This window comes from Leptinotarsa decemlineata, unplaced genomic scaffold (assembly GCF_025532065.1).
Source record: "Leptinotarsa decemlineata unplaced genomic scaffold, Ldec_3_MD MMD2_tig00001719_RagTag_RagTag, whole genome shotgun sequence".
Classification (NCBI taxonomy): Eukaryota; Metazoa; Arthropoda; class Insecta; order Coleoptera; family Chrysomelidae; genus Leptinotarsa; species Leptinotarsa decemlineata.
Window position 1 is genome coordinate 12,888,948 of NW_027412569.1, and position 17,531 is coordinate 12,906,478.

Consider the following 17,531-nt stretch of genomic DNA (forward strand, 5'->3'; position numbering starts at 1 on the left):
TATTTTATAAACCATTTAAATGGCCGGCCATGACTGCAACCCCATCATAGATTTGCGCAATTAACTTTTGCCTAAAATTATACACATTATGGCACACGTACGAATTAAAAAATTGAACAAGTCGTCAGCTGTGCACCCAGATGAAACATCATGAAAACCCATAAAACGTTCTACCACATTACAATCTTTGACATATCTAAAAACGATTGAAAGTTGTGATGTACAGGTAATATAGGTAGTTTCATCAATTTCCCATGCAAAAAAAGAAACACTTTCAATCTCCTTGCTTATATTTTCTTTAATAATCATATTATCACTGCTATAATATAATACTACCTGTTTTAAACACAAATAACAAATATTATCAAGAAACACTAAAACGATTTATCGAAATATTTTTCAGTCCCGGTTCGCAGTCGCAGTCGTACACTAACGGAGACCAACTGGAGGCTAGCCTCCTCTAACGCTATAATTTCTGTAACTGAAGTTACAAATCGGGACGTATGTCGCTGGTTGGATCGGTCTCGTGGAGCCTTGCTGTATTTGACAGTAACCTAAACGTTGAATAAATTCTTGTTGAACCTTGTTTATGATTTCTTGAGAAATATTGTTTATTTCTGTTCGAGTTTTCTCTTTTAATTCTTAAATATTTGTTGGTTTCGTTTTATAAACAACATTCTTCAGATGGCCCTATATAGAGTAATCCAGAGGATTTAAGTCTGGCGACCTCGCTGGCCATTCAATATGTCCACGTCTACCAATCCATCGATTCGTGAACATCTGGTCGAACATCTGCAGCATAATGTGGAGGCGCACCATCCTGTTGAAACCATAAACTTTCATCAAAACTTCCAGGATTAATTCTACTGGAGAATAAATTGATTAAAGTAGGTACAGAAATCCCCTTGAAAACTGAAGGTATATTGGCCCGTCTAAAGTACCGTTGAAAAAGTAGGTTCCGATGATCCTGTTTCTTTTGCGGGTATTGAGTATGATACTCACGCATCCAGCGGAGGTTTTCTTTGGCCCAGTACCTACAATTCTGACGGTTGACCCCACCATTCAATGTAGAAGTGGCTTCATCAGGCTTCATCATTATATTTTTTACGAGGAGACGGTCTCGGTGACAGTTATCCATTATGGTTTCACAAAATTCTATTCTTCTATCTGGATCATCCTCGTTTAATTCCTGTAGAAGTTCGATTTTGAAGGGATGCCATTTTTCCAATTTTAATACTTTGTGTACAGTTGTTTTACTGACATCGCAATCAGGACTAAACTTACGAACATAAGTGTGCACATCTTCTTCAAAATCAACTAGAACATCTAGTTTTGTGTCATCAATTACAGAAGGACGACCTGATTTGCGTGCATTTTCAACTGTACCAGTTTCTCAAAATTTCTTTTCAATCTTACTGCTGACTGCGTTATGCGTCTTTCTGGATATTTTTCATCAAATAAGTCACACACTTCCATCTGAGTTCGCGATCTGTTTCCATAGTCAATCATCATAAGTATTTCAATTCTTTGCTTCATACTTAAATTCATTAGTACTACAAATTAATTCGAAGCAATACTACAGAAAATTCACGAATTAATACAACAACTACCGTCCTATTCAACAGTTACTGAACGACAATCGAAATAATGACATTTCACAATAACAAAAAAAACTAGCCACCTAGTTTTTTGAAATTAATAAGAAATACTTGTTAGCACGGTTACTGTCAAATACAACAAGGACTACAGTTCGAACATTTAAAATAAAGTCATGTATTTATTACTGGATTACTTTCCCATTGTTAAATTAATCATTAGAAAAAAATAAAAAATAAATAATTAGTTTCTGCTTTAATTAGATATCAATAAAATTTATTTTCCAATCGCACATTTTCAAATTCTGTCCGTTAGACCCCAAGTATCATACCATTTCGAAATCAACTCGTTACCGATTATCTAAAACTGATACCAAATACAGGGTGTTGCATTTCAAAAAATTACCGATGGCGTCATCACATTAATATGGATCATCCTGTATAATGAAATTTTGGTGTTAAATATAGAATATTGAAATTGAAAATCGATATGTTTCAGGTTTTTGTAAAACGACCTTTGGTTTTGGAAATATCGACTTTATTCCATTCTTTGCGGACACACTGTATATGAAAATTCGTACAATTGAGAAGATTGAATTTGTTTGAAATGTTTTGAGATGAAAATAAATGATAATTTAAAGAACTGAAGAAACACAAACACAAAAGTACACAACACAAACTAAAAAGTTTAAAAAAAATTGAAACTGATTTAAAATTGTGTTCAACATCGATAATAAGTCTTATAGCTTGATATCACTAATGACTTTTAATTAATCTGAATTCAAAATAAGTCTAATTACAAAAAAAAAATTGTATGACTTTTCAGTTTGACTTGCTATCTCTAGCCCATTTGTTTTAATATAAAATATATATGCATTGGCAGACACTCTGGTTGTCTCACTTGCTCACACAGAGACTGTATGGGAAAATTATTTAATCCTGGCAATCCTCATCAGGATGATGAGATAAACTTATGCAATTAATGTACTGTTCCGATTCTTGATACTTTTCACTATGAGGAAACAAAGTAGGTATAAAGTATTCAATTTAGGACACTTCAATCAATTATAAAGCAGAGTATAGCAGCCGAAGAAATTGAAACATCCTACAGCAAGTTCAATACTTATTTTCAGTCACCATGGAATTTTGATAGAAGTGATTTGGATACATATAATTTTGGGAAATTATGATTAATTTGTGGAAAATCTGAGTGATTATCTTTGGACGGAACATTTTTGAGAAGTATTCCAAAAAACGCAAAACTCCTCAGTACCTATAACTTAATTTCACTGACTATTGAACCAAAGTTCATCCATTCAAAAATAAAACAAGACCCACGCCTTCCACCCAGCTGAATAAATGTAAATTATGAACCATTTCAGTTTGTTTAATATCCAGCAAAGGAATACATAAATAAATTTAAATTAATTTCCTATCGGTAACATCTGAGGTTGCAAATTTTTGATCTCATTTCTTGAAAGTCATCCTTGAGGAATAGAAGAATACCTTGTCCGTCATCAAGACAATCCATAAAAGTCATAGGCTTTGTTCCGAATAGTGAAACTTTCAATTTGTTGGACTTCCGACGGCGCCAAAGAGAATATTTAACTGCCACTGGCGACTCGTTCATAAAGTCAACAAAGAATCTGATTTGTATGAATTTCATATGAAGACATATATCGATAGATGAAAATTTAACAACTGACACCTTTTTCAACTTACGTTTGACACTTCTGATAAACGAAGTTCTCCAAATGGAAGAGTTCTTAAAAAGTAAAGCTTGAGGTGTATTGAGTTGAACCTTGAAACGATGAGCAGCCACAGTTTGTCATCGATATACCCCTGAGCAGGATATGCTTAGGGGCGGAGCCTCATACATGTGAAAAATACTCAAAAGAAGGTCTTATATGAGCTTTATAAAGCATCGAAAGTTGCTGGGTTCTGACAGTTTCCTGGTTGGAAACAGCGTTCCAAGCTGTTTGCAACTCCAACGAGTCTTAATTTTTTATATTTACATTGAGCTGCTCAAATTGACGAGCCACTAAGTCGTGAAACGATTTGAGAGTGTTGAAACAAGGACTATAAAGACTAGATTGGCCCTCAGCTCACATGATTTTTCACTGCACCGAATGAAATTAACAGTTATATAAAATTTTAATTCTGAAAATTCATGATCATTGGATGTTTTCACTGAATATATCATAAGGAAGTCTTTTTTCCATTTCCAACTTCTTCAAACCTGTATAAGGGACGTAATAATTCGTATACCGTATAATTCGTATTCCTATTACGTATATCGAAAACCCACTCATACGGGACAGTATCTGAACCACGAATCCAACCATCATCAATCGACGAAAAAAGGAATCATCAAGACTCTATTAGACCGTGCTTTTGGGCTCTGTAATATGAAGGAAGGTCTCGAGAAGGAACTAGACATCATGAAAACTGATCTTCAACGGAATAGCTACTCCAAAGCGATGGTAGAAAAGACTTTGGCTAGAAGACAGCAGGAGCCTCGCACAAGGAAGAGAAGCCATCACAACCAGTGCTTGCACTTCCATACATCAGAGGATTATCGGAGAGGATAAGAAGAATTGGTTCCAAGTACAACAGCAGAACCTGCTTCAGATCCGGTAACACTATCAGTAGCAGCCTCACGAAAACCAGGCCACCAAACGCGGACTGCGATTCCAAGAATTGTATTTAACGGATACCCTGTGAGTGTGGAAAAGCCTCTATTGGTGAAACTAACAGGCCATTGAATGTTCGCATTGCCAAGCACAAGAAACACACACAGCGAGGGGAAACCAGCAAATCAGGAATAGCAGACCATTTTTGGCCCCACCAACACAACATCGAGTGGTTTCAAGCTGAGATCTTGCACAGAGAGGAACATTGGTTTAGGAGAAAATTCAAGGAATCCGCATACATGTTGTCCAACAACGTATTCAGCCAAGCCAGCGTAGAAATACGCAACATATGGAAACCCATCATCGAGCGAAAAATGGCCAACTCCTGGCAAAACGGTCACTCTCACGGAATCAGTGGAGCGGAAAATGGAAAGCGGGGATGAATAAAAGTACTCGAACGACCCATAAATAGTCATCTCTCGGAGGAGTCAGTCCAGTCATCACCCGAAGACGATTGTAGATACTAACAATCGAAACGTCGTGAACTAACGTGACTTGGAATCTCTCCACTTTTCATTTTTATTTTCTTTTTTCATTTCTTTATTTTACTTTATTCAGTTGTTCTATTTTTACTTGTATTATATTTCACTATTATTTCGTTTCAGGTTTATTTTGGTTAATATAATTGTTATTTTCAGCTATTGATTCTCAATTCTTCTTTTTTAGTTGTTTCAGGGATTTCAAATCATTTTATATAGTAGACAATGGAAGTCCAAACTAGTGAAATTCATCATGAAACATTGACAATCACCTTATAACAAAAGTGAAAATTCTTATTTTGTGTGGTCCCCTCAATGTATCCCACTAGAGTTACAACAACCCTAATCCAAACTCATGTGCCGCCTCTGCAAACTATTTTCCTACCTGTCCACGATATTTCCCGTGCCACCTTCTCTTGAAAAGAGAAACGTTAAGCATTAGAAATGATAATGTGAAATTATGAATGAAGTGGCTTTTACCACCCTCTAAAGTCGTCCCTCCCCATCTGGGAATCGATAATCATTTGAAATTGTTCAAGACGATTAGGAAGCTGAAAACTGTGTTGTCGTTTGTAACGACTAATCTGCGGTTTTGAAATCCTCTGTTCCTATGGATTATTGGGGATGAGCCTCATGTAGCTCCGCTTTGTGTGAGGATGATGTTTGTGCCGGTAAGTGCTGGGAATTCCTTACATTTTCGGTGTGTAATTGGATAAGCGTGAATGGTCAATCCTAATTACTTCTCCCATTAGGATTTTTGACAAGAAGATTTCGCTTTCAATTCGAATGAAATAAGTTTTTCCATTCAGATAACACAACGTTGCAAGCAAAATCACGTCTAACATTGAAAATCCAAATCAGAATCATTACCCTTCAGGATTTAAATGCGCCTGACATTATAGGCCAATACAAAAACATGATACTGAAAAAATGAAAGTCCAAAGCTCAAAGCTCGATATCGTTGACCGTATTTATTCATCAAAATTGTTGGAAAAGTTAGTAAAGAAAAGCTATGTTTACTATAAAAAAAATTCATTCAAATTGATCCAATGTAAGTACTAAGGAATGGGGTAAATTTTGAAAGTGGAAAATGGATTTCCAATGAGCTGTTAATACAAAAAGTTCAACATGGGAGTTGTAGGCAATTTGAAGATCTACAACTTTTGCATGAATCAATTCTCCACATAACTTGAAGTTTCAAATTGAAATATTCTGAAAAATGCACCTCATTTTCCAACTAAAATACTCATGTTCAGAAAGACAGTCTATCAAAATGAACCGTGGTTTTTTCACTCTACCTTCAGTGAAATATATTCGCATTAATATGGAAAAATTTGTTAGAAAATGTCATGAAAAAACTGCATTTTGAAAGTTATCTTTATTTTTTTTTACATTTTCTATCAAACTGTTTCACAATGATGTTCATTTTTCTCACTTTCCGAAAGATGTTTCAAATATAAAATACAACTGCCAATTTTGAAGAAATAACGTTGGTATTTTGGTGAAGCTTTTTTGGGTTTACCATCGAAATAAACTTCTGGACATTATACATTTTAAAAAATAATAGAAACAGGTGGTTTTCCAAATTCAATGCGAACAAAAAAGTTTGTCTCTATCAATTTCATACTTTATGATGAGATAGTTTCCACTACAGTTGTGAGTATTTTTATTGACTCCAGATTTAATACACAATTTTTAGTAAAAACAACAGAAACAGACACAAAAAATCTTTGGAGCGAATTATTTACACAGACAGACTATTAATCATAGAACAAATACGTTATTCAATAATAATATTATTATAATAGACTATTCACCTGCGAATAAATTTGTTTTTCAAATATTGATTTCATTCAATAAAGCTTTTTTGGAAATAAATTCGTGAGACCCACAAAAGTGAATCTGTGCGTCAATAGATTATAGTCATTCTTGTGAAAATTGTGTGTAATATATCGACAAAATCAATAATTATTAACAATTGAAGAATTATTCAATTGGAGGAATTATTGAATGAAGAGTTGTAGAAATACAATGAAACATTTGAATATACGTACACTATTAAATCAATAAACTAATTCAATAAATGATATAGTGTTTAACAGAATGTAAAGTTTCATATGTACATATGCTTTCGAGTTGAAGTTTAATAATTATTCTGAGATTTTGAACATGTTTGCATTTTTAAATAAGTTTTACTACTTTATTAATTGAGGATCATGCTATTATACGTGGAAACAGTAGAAAAAAATGTAACGGGATCAAATCTCAAGCAGATATAAGAATTAGTGTGTTTTCCGTCTTTTCGAAATTAGTGATATATATTTTTGTCTTGAAAAACGCATTTTTTGTACCAACGAAGAGTATAAAATTTTATATTAGACGCTTAATGCAAACGATAATCCAATACAAATCCAAAAATTCCTTATAAAACTTTTTTGGTTTTTCGTACATTGTATCTTCTATTCAACAGTAAGTCGAAATATCACAAATTATCGTAAAATTGGGCCATCGACATTTACTACAGTTGGTTATCAGCAACCGCCTCATTGAAATTAACATTTTTTCCTAATTACTATTCTTCTGAGATATAGCCCAAATAGAACATATTCAACATTCAACATTAAGCATAATGGTTTGATGATTTGTAAAGCTTTTACATACTAAAATTACACATAAACACATCAAACTTTATGAAGAAATAATAACAGTCAATTTTAGGATTAATGGATGTAGCTACGTGGTAGAAAATCATCATTTGTTACTAACGTTTCGTCCTGTATGGACATTTTCATACTTATTCATTGAACTGTATATGTTTCAAATAACTGTATATGTTACAAATAAAAGTTGTGAAAAACATAAACAATTTCAATTCTTATTTTTCATATACATAAAAGTTTCTTACCTCTTTGGTGGAGTAGCCATACTCGTCATCCTGCAAAAAAAATATAATCATTACTATTATGAAATAAAAAGAAGTTTATAGTCAAATTGAATTTCAAAGCTTGAACTGTATCACAGTAAATCTAGAACATCTGCTAAAAAATTATAACAAGAACACCACTCCCACAGTTGGTATCATCAGAAAATGAAGAGTGGAAATAGTTTTGTGGTTTTTGAGTGTTGTGAGCTAGTATCCAGTAAAAATCCCACTTCAAAGTGTTTTTTGAACACGCTAAAATGGATTTCCATCGCGTATTGGTCAGTTCTGTCATACTTTTTTGTGAGTAAACATTGTGTCTAAATATGTTAACGTGGTAAAATTAATTCAGCACTCCAAGTATAGTTTTGTTAACAGACGGATTCAATTCATAGATTTCCACCCCGATTAGTTTTCCTGCCGTCAAATTAGATGAATTTCGAAATGATTTCAGTTTTGTGAATAAATATATGGTCCAAGTGACTGTTCAAAATGACTTTCATTCTCTACATTGGAAGTGGTACAATTCTGGATTTTTGCGAAAGAACGTCTTTGGCTTTCTGCTTCACCATCTTTATACAACAACAATGTGAAAAACTCTCATAGGAAGGAAAAAAGCAAATGATTCCAAAATAAACTTCTTACAAAAAAATGTTCAGTAATTTTCATAGGAAAATTGGTAGAGAAAGCCCTCGAGAAACAACTATTTTCATACAAACATTGAATTACACGTAAAATTATTTGAGTTCTGTATTATATTGAATACCAAATGTACCGAATTTGTACAAAGCCAGACAATTTTATCATATTTTCACGTACTGTCATATTTTGGAAGTGATGCAATTTTAATGCTCTTTTGATTATCCATAACACTTCCTTATCGTATTGATGGAGTGGAGCCACAAAACAGATCGTATAATTAGAAAAATGAATAGAAGCTCGTCACCTGTCCCATAATGATGGGTTCTATCCTGCAGCTCTTTTGAGCGATCAGGATAATCACCGGGTACCAGGTACGGGTGTCATTACCGAAAGTATATTGCCGCTACTTGAAAATTATACGTTTTGACCTCCGATTATCTGATTGTTTTACGACTGGTGTAATAAATACGACTGTTTTAGGGCAGTTTCGAGCAACAATCAGTCCTAAGGTCCTGCGAAGCATTTTCAGAGTTTCAAAGTGCCAATAAATGTCCAAAAGTTCTTTCTTGCTTTTGTTCTGGGCGGGTTGAAACCTCTTATCAGCTTTCCGATTGCATGTGAAATCATAAATTCGAATGACTTACCGATAAGAGCTTCACACATTTTGAAAAGAGTATTTTTCATAGCTGTTTTATTCATCTTCACATTCAGAGGATAACTTTTGCAATACCAAAATATTTCTGATGAACGGAAACGAACCAGACATATCAATAGAAAGTAACTGAGTTGAACGGTAGGTAATAATAATCAACAACAATGAAGCTTCATTTTCCGTTCATTACCTTGCATAGGGCTGAGAGTGGAAAACAAATAGTTCCAATGTCAGGAATCTCTATACCCATCACGCGACTGGGGTAGACTCATGTGTTGAAGACGCCTTCCTGGCAAGTCATGATAAACCCCTCAGTTTCCGACACCAGCCCACTAGACCTGAGGAAAGTAAAGGTCAGGTGCTTTGACAAGCCAAGGTCTTCAATGTTTTTGAAGAAGACCCCATGCAGGGGTTCCAAATCGGTGACAGAGTTGTAATCACCTCGTTCAGTTTCGAAAACTGAACCAGCTGCTCGGGCAGCTGCTCTGAATAGGAATGCTCCAATTCCTGCTCTTTGATGGTCGCGAACCAAGCAGAGAAGGGATTCCGAACTACTGTCCGAAACTTAACAGGCTCCATACAGTACTATTCTGTCTTGTACATACTCCAAACTCAAAATTCCACAGCCTCTTTGTTCCGGGGAGAGTACAACCCTAGAACTGACTATTTGGGATGCAAATCTCTATGGAGATGCATCATTTTTTGGGTCTTCACGTTAATACAGCTCCTCTAGAGTCCACTTCACTATTTCAAACGTGTTGGAGTTTACGCTGACACTTGCTGTGGAAAAAGTTCTTCACTGCTGTTACCTCTTTTGAGAAGCGTTTTTACAAGTATGCGTCTCTTCGGTATCCAGAAGGTTCAGGATGCTTCTATGTGTGATCTCTTCTACTACCCTCGAAGAATGATGGGGGTAGTTTTCTCCAGAGGTATAGAGTTCAAGAACATCCATATAAAACAAATGGGTGACCTTTTGCCTCCGGTCTCCGGAGGTGCCACAGAAGAGGAGCACTTGGGGAAATTGCCCTGAAATACACCCCCCTGAAAGTGACCCACTCTGTTTGGATTCAAGCCTGACCAGATGTTTTGGTGAAGCAAAGTCGCCAGAGTGTTTGTAGCAGATATCAGCCGAATAGACAATGAAAAAAAATGATGACATGACTACAAATATTTTTGAGGAACACATCATTTGATGACAATGGTAACAAAGCTCAGAAGTCAAACTTTTCAAATATCATGAGGGTCTATTTTTGAAACCATAAAATCGTTGGGTGTCGCTCTTCAAAGCAGTGTGAAATATGAGATGTAGATGTTAATAATTGATCTTCAAATCTACTAAAAACTGTTATAAACTCTATCCTCTCACGAAAATGAAGCAGATTTGACATTCTGAGCGATGTCCTGGTAAATGACGGATGCTCCTATTCAGTCCTGATCAATTGTTATACAAAGTGGCTAGAAGTCTTCAAGCTGTGAAGAAAAACTTCCCAAGCCATTATTGAAGAACTGAAAATAGTATTTTCTAGAATCCTGCAGAACTGTACGCAGGCAATATTCCTCACAGTTTCCAAGAATGCCAAGATTTTGCTATAATTTGGGGCTTCAAAATTGTCTAGTCCACATTACCCCAAAGCTTACGGGCTAGTATAGCCAGCGGTGCGCATAGCAAAAACATGCTGAGAAAATGTCAAAATTCATAGCTAGCTCCTCTTTTGTATACCGATATACATCAGAAGTAGGTTTGAATAAATCACCAGCGCAACTTTCAACATGATTGCTATTGCTTCAAGAGCAAGATCTTCCTCTTGAAGATACTAATAATAATAATAATATTGTCTTTATTATCTTTTTATACATTTAAAGTAAATTAATCATGTACAGTTCATTTATTATATGAAGATAAAAGGCGAAGTTCAATTTAGATGGTGCCAAGTCTCTTTCACTTGGTGATCGAAACGCGTGTCTAGGTGTTGGATAACGGTTTGGTGTTGGTAAAAAATCCAGTAATATTTATTGAGGAGTATGAGGATATGAATCAATATGAAGAAAACAATACTGATTTTCTCTCTAGGAGAAGCAACAGGGTGATCAGGCAATCACAAAGATTTTTTGATTATAATTTAAATTTTTGAGTCCTAACACTATCAATGAACTACATTTTTCAATTGCAACTATCTCAATGAGGAAGCTGTCACAGTTTTGGAACCTCTATATAACCAGAGAGATGACAAAACGATGATGGCAAATGTCAGATTCAATACATTGATGTAGTTGTGTTCACACTGAATGAAAACAGTTAATTAACTGTAATAATTGCATCAAAATAATACGTTTCTCGTTTGATTACTGAGGGATATTTCAGCCTATTGGTTTCATAATATAGTGAAGCATAAATACGTGTTATAGTTTATGGAAATGACAAAATAATTCTCATACCAGATAGCTCCTTGCAACAAATCAATAATTTTTATCAACAAACTTTGTATTTATTGAATACAAAGAGATGATTCTTTTTTAAATTTTTCTTAATGAAATGTGACAACGAAGGCATCGTTTAATCTAAATAGTGACTTCAAAATCAATGATGTAGACAAATAACAACATATAATGAGCTATTTATGACGTTTTGCAAACGTCAAAAAACAACTGAAATTATCCAAACTACCTGTACCTGTCTCTAATGAAAGTATTTTCCTTAGAACGCCCGAGAAGAGACATTTCCGGCTGGACAGTAGAAACCCTTGTTATTCAAGCCATAAAATAGTCAAGGCTATTGAATATAAATGACCATAATCCGATGGGGGGTTGGACATTGGCATGTCCAAATTATTATCCCAGTGTATTACAAGTTTACAATAAACGCCAAAGGTAAAGCTCTTATGCACACAAAGTTTGTTGTGACACATGGTCTTTTCACTGCAAAGTCATCGTAATTTTGAAAATGTTCTGTTTTCACACCACGTGAATTCGGCGAAGTTTTTGAATGTTTTGTAAGTGGGTTCCTAACCTCTGGGAACTCTATTGAGTTTTTGCCAGTTGATGTCACCAACTTTGAATATTTCTGAAACGTACGATTCATAATTCTTTTAAACAACAGATGTTACCACGTTTTTACTTTCATTCAGCCAGCCAGTCAAATAATTTTCTTGAATAGGAGGTAAATTCCGAACTAATATAAAATGCACACGAATTCACGTTTTTACTTTCATATTTCCTGAAAAAGTCACTCTACATTTTTCAATTCTGCAGGAATCCATGATTTGAAGTTAACACCAGAGCAGAAATTTCCTGAGATCTATAGAAACGAAGTATTCCTTATATTTTTTCTGGAATAAAGTCGTTTTTTTTCACCTATAATGAGGAGAAACTTCAGTAATCAGCTAGTCTATATTCTTGTAGAAAGTTTCAACATACATATCTCTTGATATTTTTCTTCTCAAGTCCAAAGTTCAAAAATATGTTTTGAAGTTTCATGACGATATATTAAATATTAAGTATGCTTTGTCATGGAGCATACTCAATATTTAATGGATGGATGGAATATTTAATGGATTGGATGGATGGGCATAAAAGTCCATCCATCCAATTGTTAGTAGAAAGAGAATTGATTTTTATTACTATGCATACTAATATCGAATAGAATACGTATCAATAGGTATCTGTTAACTTATAGATAGTATACTATTTCTTAGGGGTAGCATAGACATTCGTTGCGATACATATAAATTGGTAACTATAAATATTTGGTGAAAAGTTGTAGTGAGTTAAAATGCTAGAAGTAATCAAAATAGTCCCCTTGTAATTAACTCTCTGCCACGAATATTCATCTCATCTCTTACAGAACATTCTTGTTTTTTTCAATGCCGCAGATTTCACAGGATTTGTACAGGAAAATCAAACATGAATGCTGGAACGCATTGGCAAGTTATCACCATATAAGGCTTACTAAAACAAGGGTTGAGTGGTAAAGCACCAGATGTTGAACTTCCCCTTCTGATTTTCTATCATCCATGTTTGTTTCTTATTTTCTCATCTAATTATAGTTGTGCTTCAGTGTACGTGGAATGTGGAAATGAAGGTATTCATTTTCATTATTATTTTTATTTTATTATATCACCAAATCAAATTCTTGCATGAAGATGAAGAAGTGGAAAGACGAAACCTTTTCTTCCAAATATTTAATTCTGTTTTATTGTTTATGACACTTCAATGATAACGTTAACTTTTCAATTGATATGCGAAGTTTTGATTCAGTTTCAAATATTTATTTCTCCATTCATCCTGAATTGTTGAATCTCTTCATAATGTATGACTCGTGAAAGTTCAATTCTCAGTAATCATATTTTATTTTTCTTATTGGTGGTCTATCCGCGATAAAGTATATTCGATGAAATTATAGACATTTTTTTGAGGTTTTGAAGCTTCGAATGTGTGTATGATATGAAAAGTCACTTGAGTTTGGCGAAAAATGAAAAAGTTGAAAGTGTATAGCCTACTTTTTTGCGTCATCCAGTGTAGATACGTCATTGAAGAAGTATATGATAGTAATTAAATGAAAAATAATTAGGCCTATGCCTTATATAAGTACAGCAGGTTATGTAGGTTTGAATTTTGAGTAACCCAATAAAAATTAGTATCAGGTCATCAACAATAATTTTCAACGGACTCCACACAGGCAGAATAGCATTTCTATAAAGAGTATACCTGTCGATTGGTATAATAACAGCGCTTAAAATATAATTTATATTTTATAGGTGTTTCCGTACCATACAATTTTCTTTGATGGAATACCGCCAGTCAGCACCTGGTTTACGTTTCCTCAGTTGTCGGCGTTTTTTATTCAGTTTTCATGTAGCGACACGTGCGCAGGAACATTTTTTTTCATTTCTTTTTTAAAGATTCAGAATTTGGATGTAGATGAGCATGATATGAATTGAAAGTGATATAAAACAATGTACAATTGGTTATAATGGAATATTAACCTCCGAATCCACATGAAAGGGATAATCATTTATGAATTTACGAATCGTTTACTGTATGTCCAAAGTCACTGGTCAGTCTTTGTTGAAAACTCTAAAAAATGGAAATTTTCAGAAACGAAACATATTTTGTTTTTTTTAATTTTCTTGCAGTACTTTTTTGAGGTCTGTAAAGAGCCACTAGTCGCTGGAAGCCAAATCTGGCAAATACGGTGGATGTGAGAGCAAAATTAGAAGTTCAAATATCTCGGAAATTGTTAAAGATATCCGAAATTTAAAAAAAACATCCTTCAAGGGGAGAAAATTTACTAAAAAAAAGTTCTGCCTCTCGGAGCTCTATCACCATTATGGAGAAAAAAAATGCGTATACCTTCTAGACACTTGAATAAACGAAAATCCATGAAAAAAAAATTTTCTCGTGATTATTGTATTAGATATACCTCAGCTAATTACCTAATTTTTACAAGTTTGAAATTCACATGAAAAATCTGATAATTTTTAAACTAAAAACTTCAAACTTTGATCATTTCTTGAAGCTTTTCTTGAGAGCCTTCAAAAAAGATTTCCACTTTGTTATCAATAATCAAAAACGTTAAAAATTGAAAAATTTAATTAAAGCAATGGGAATTTTTTTTTTCAATATTCAAATTCATTCGTATTCTTATTATTTAAAGTTACACAAAAATGATTTTTCGTAATTTTAAGATATTTGAAATTTTTTTGGTGGAATTTCCATCAATGATGAATATTATGATTTTTAAAAACGAAATCGTTTCTTAAAAAAAATTGTACTGCTTAAAAATGCATTTGTTGATCAACATTTTTTTGCTAGTAAATATGAACCATGTGGAAAGCCAGTTCTTGTTTTATGGGCTAGAATAGAATATAAAAATGATTTATTTCTTTCAATTCCAGATTCTTAATGATTACATCTTTCGAAAAAGTACCTTTATGAATTGAATGAAACAGCCACTTCATTAGCTCTTCTCAAGCTCCATCATTTTCTATAATTATAACTTCTTGATCATTAAACTTCCATTGCGGAATTCCGACCGAAATATAATAAATAATGACTACTTCGTTTTGATGCAATAAATACAGGAGATCCAGACAGACGTTACAAATGATTATTCACCATGGAAATTAAAACAAATTTCATGCATATTCATAAACACGTTTACTGTTTTAATTGAGGTATAAATATACTCAGCTTCGTTAACCAACAATAATGTTAACTCCAGTTTGTGTGCAGCTTGTTAATATTTTTATGATTTTTTCCCTGTTTTAGCAGGTACTTAGCAAACGCATACGCTAGAATAATTTGTAGTTCTACATAGTATCAGCAATCATTTTTCTATGTTGTTTGTTATTTTAATAGGCGATACAAAACGTTAGTAATAAAATATCCATGGCCACCAAAGTTATTATAGATCATTTATTAGCATGTTTGAATAACGATGTATTTGTTTTGTTCATTTCCAATAGGGTTATGACTCCTAAATCACTCGATGTGAAAACAAATGTAAAATTTCATTTAGGATTCTGTGATTCAGATGAGATGGTGTCTGTTTTTTTAATCAATGACAGAAAGAAAAAACGAAAAAAAGGTGTTTTACTTATCAGATTGAAATATCCAGTATTGAGGCAATCAACATCTCTTCCAGTGTCAACACCATTGCATTTGAGCATATGTATCATCAAAAAATGTGTGCATATTTTTTCTCATGTCCAACGAGGACTGTGGGACTTTTTATATTTAGTTTCTTAGAGTCTCGCATGTGTTCTGAAACTCGTGTTTTGAGATACCGTCCGGTTTGACCAACATATCATTTGTGACTGCTTTCACAGTTAAATTTGTTCACTATATTAGATTGTATTTCTTGTGGTGTTTTTGTTTTAAGTCTCGAGAAAAAATGCTTTTCAACTGTATTTCAATTTGAAAAGGACACTTTAATTTTTGCGGTACTCAGTAACATTCTAAGTTTATCAGGTGAATTTTCTACAAATGGAATTTGTAGAAAATTGTTGATTTCAAATTCCTTATAATGTTGATTTTACAGTAAAAATTGTGTTTCAAGATGTACAGTAATCAATGGTTAACCCAGTGACTACAACCAGGTCGCTTTTATGAATTTCCACATTACTTCGGATTCTAGCGATAGGTTTGGGCTTTCTACTCATCCATGTTTATACAAAACAGTGTGTGTATCTTCCAAAAAATAAAGTCTTGTGGTACTACTATTGAATCCGTATGATTTATAGTTGACCCTAACCTTCAAAAGACACAGCTGCTGGACTATTAATTTGTGGGATAGAATATTTTGAGTGACACAAATAAATGTCGTGTGAAAATAAAGCATTTTTTGGCAAAAAAATACTGATGAAGCGGAATTTTGACTTGATACACATTATTTGAGCTTTGCACCAGGTAAATCCACCGTTCAGAAGTGGGTTGCTGAGTTTATATGAGGTGAAAGATGCTATTACCGACGGAAACATATAAAAAGTCCTCATGTTTTTGCACTAAACCCTAAACTCAAATTGAAGCTTGACTAAGCTACTCACCCTGTGCTCAAAAAAAACTAATGACTTTCCATATTTACCTTTATCTTTCTATGTCAGTTAGTTATAGATTTTGTCTCTATGATTTTTTTTATACAAAGACAAACCTGAGCTTTCGAAATGCAGTACTGAAGCTGCAAACAAAATCAACCCTCATTTAGTTCTTTATCTCCTCCCAAAAATCATTCATCAATGCGAGTTTTTCGAAAAATCATTCGTCACAATCATTTTAAAGTAATTTGAAGAACATCGTTGCCCACGCCGACCATTATTTGTTCATTAAATTACTAGTTATCTGCAAATTATGTTCTAAATGGAATCTATTATCAGGAGGATGTGTGAACTTTTACGGTTTCGGTGAACATTTGTGATAATTATGGGGTATAAAAAGAAATTCTGGCGAACAAGCAGAAGCGATTATTGCGGTCAGGTTCTTGAGAAATAAAAGATGATTTATGTATTTCTTCAAAAGGGGAACACGACTTTGCCATTTACAGTTTGTTCTGTACATTTGATCATATACACAGATGTTTCAAGTAATCAACAAATACCCATTTTTCGATGCTTAGAATTTTTCAAAGTGAAACCAAGACATGCTTACAAAATATCATTCGGGAGTTTCTGAATAGTATTCTAAAAACCATTTTTTCTGTTAGGAGTAAAACATTAAACAGTGCACATTAAGTCAAAATCAAAATATGCTTTATTGTCTGAAGATTCATAGCTTATTGACAAAGCTTGGTCAAAATAATCAAATATATAAACAAATAAACAAAATTACACATATTAGCTATCGCTACTCAGTCATATGAAACTATAAACTATAACAAAGTATATAATTTCAACTAGATACTGAATATAATTTTTATCAATAGGCATGTTCATATATGGAGTGGATAAAAATGAGGAGCTGTAATTAAAATGTTAGTTATAGGCAATGCTAAAAACGATTCAAAATTTCTCTAATGTAGCCATCTTCATATCTCTTATAGTTCCAGCAATCTCTTCG

At 33.6% G+C, this 17,531-nt stretch overlaps 1 protein-coding gene across 1 annotated transcript in view; it reads right to left on the reverse strand.

Moving 5' to 3' along the window:
• LOC111507709 (homeobox protein caupolican) overlaps nucleotides 1-17,531 on the reverse strand; it is a 114,583-nt gene that overhangs the window by 73,297 nt on the left and 23,755 nt on the right. The window contains exon 2 of the mRNA XM_074176534.1: nucleotides 7,673-7,702. Within this exon, the coding sequence (XP_074032635.1) occupies nucleotides 7,673-7,702 (30 nt within the window). The remainder of the gene's footprint in view (nucleotides 1-7,672; nucleotides 7,703-17,531) is intronic.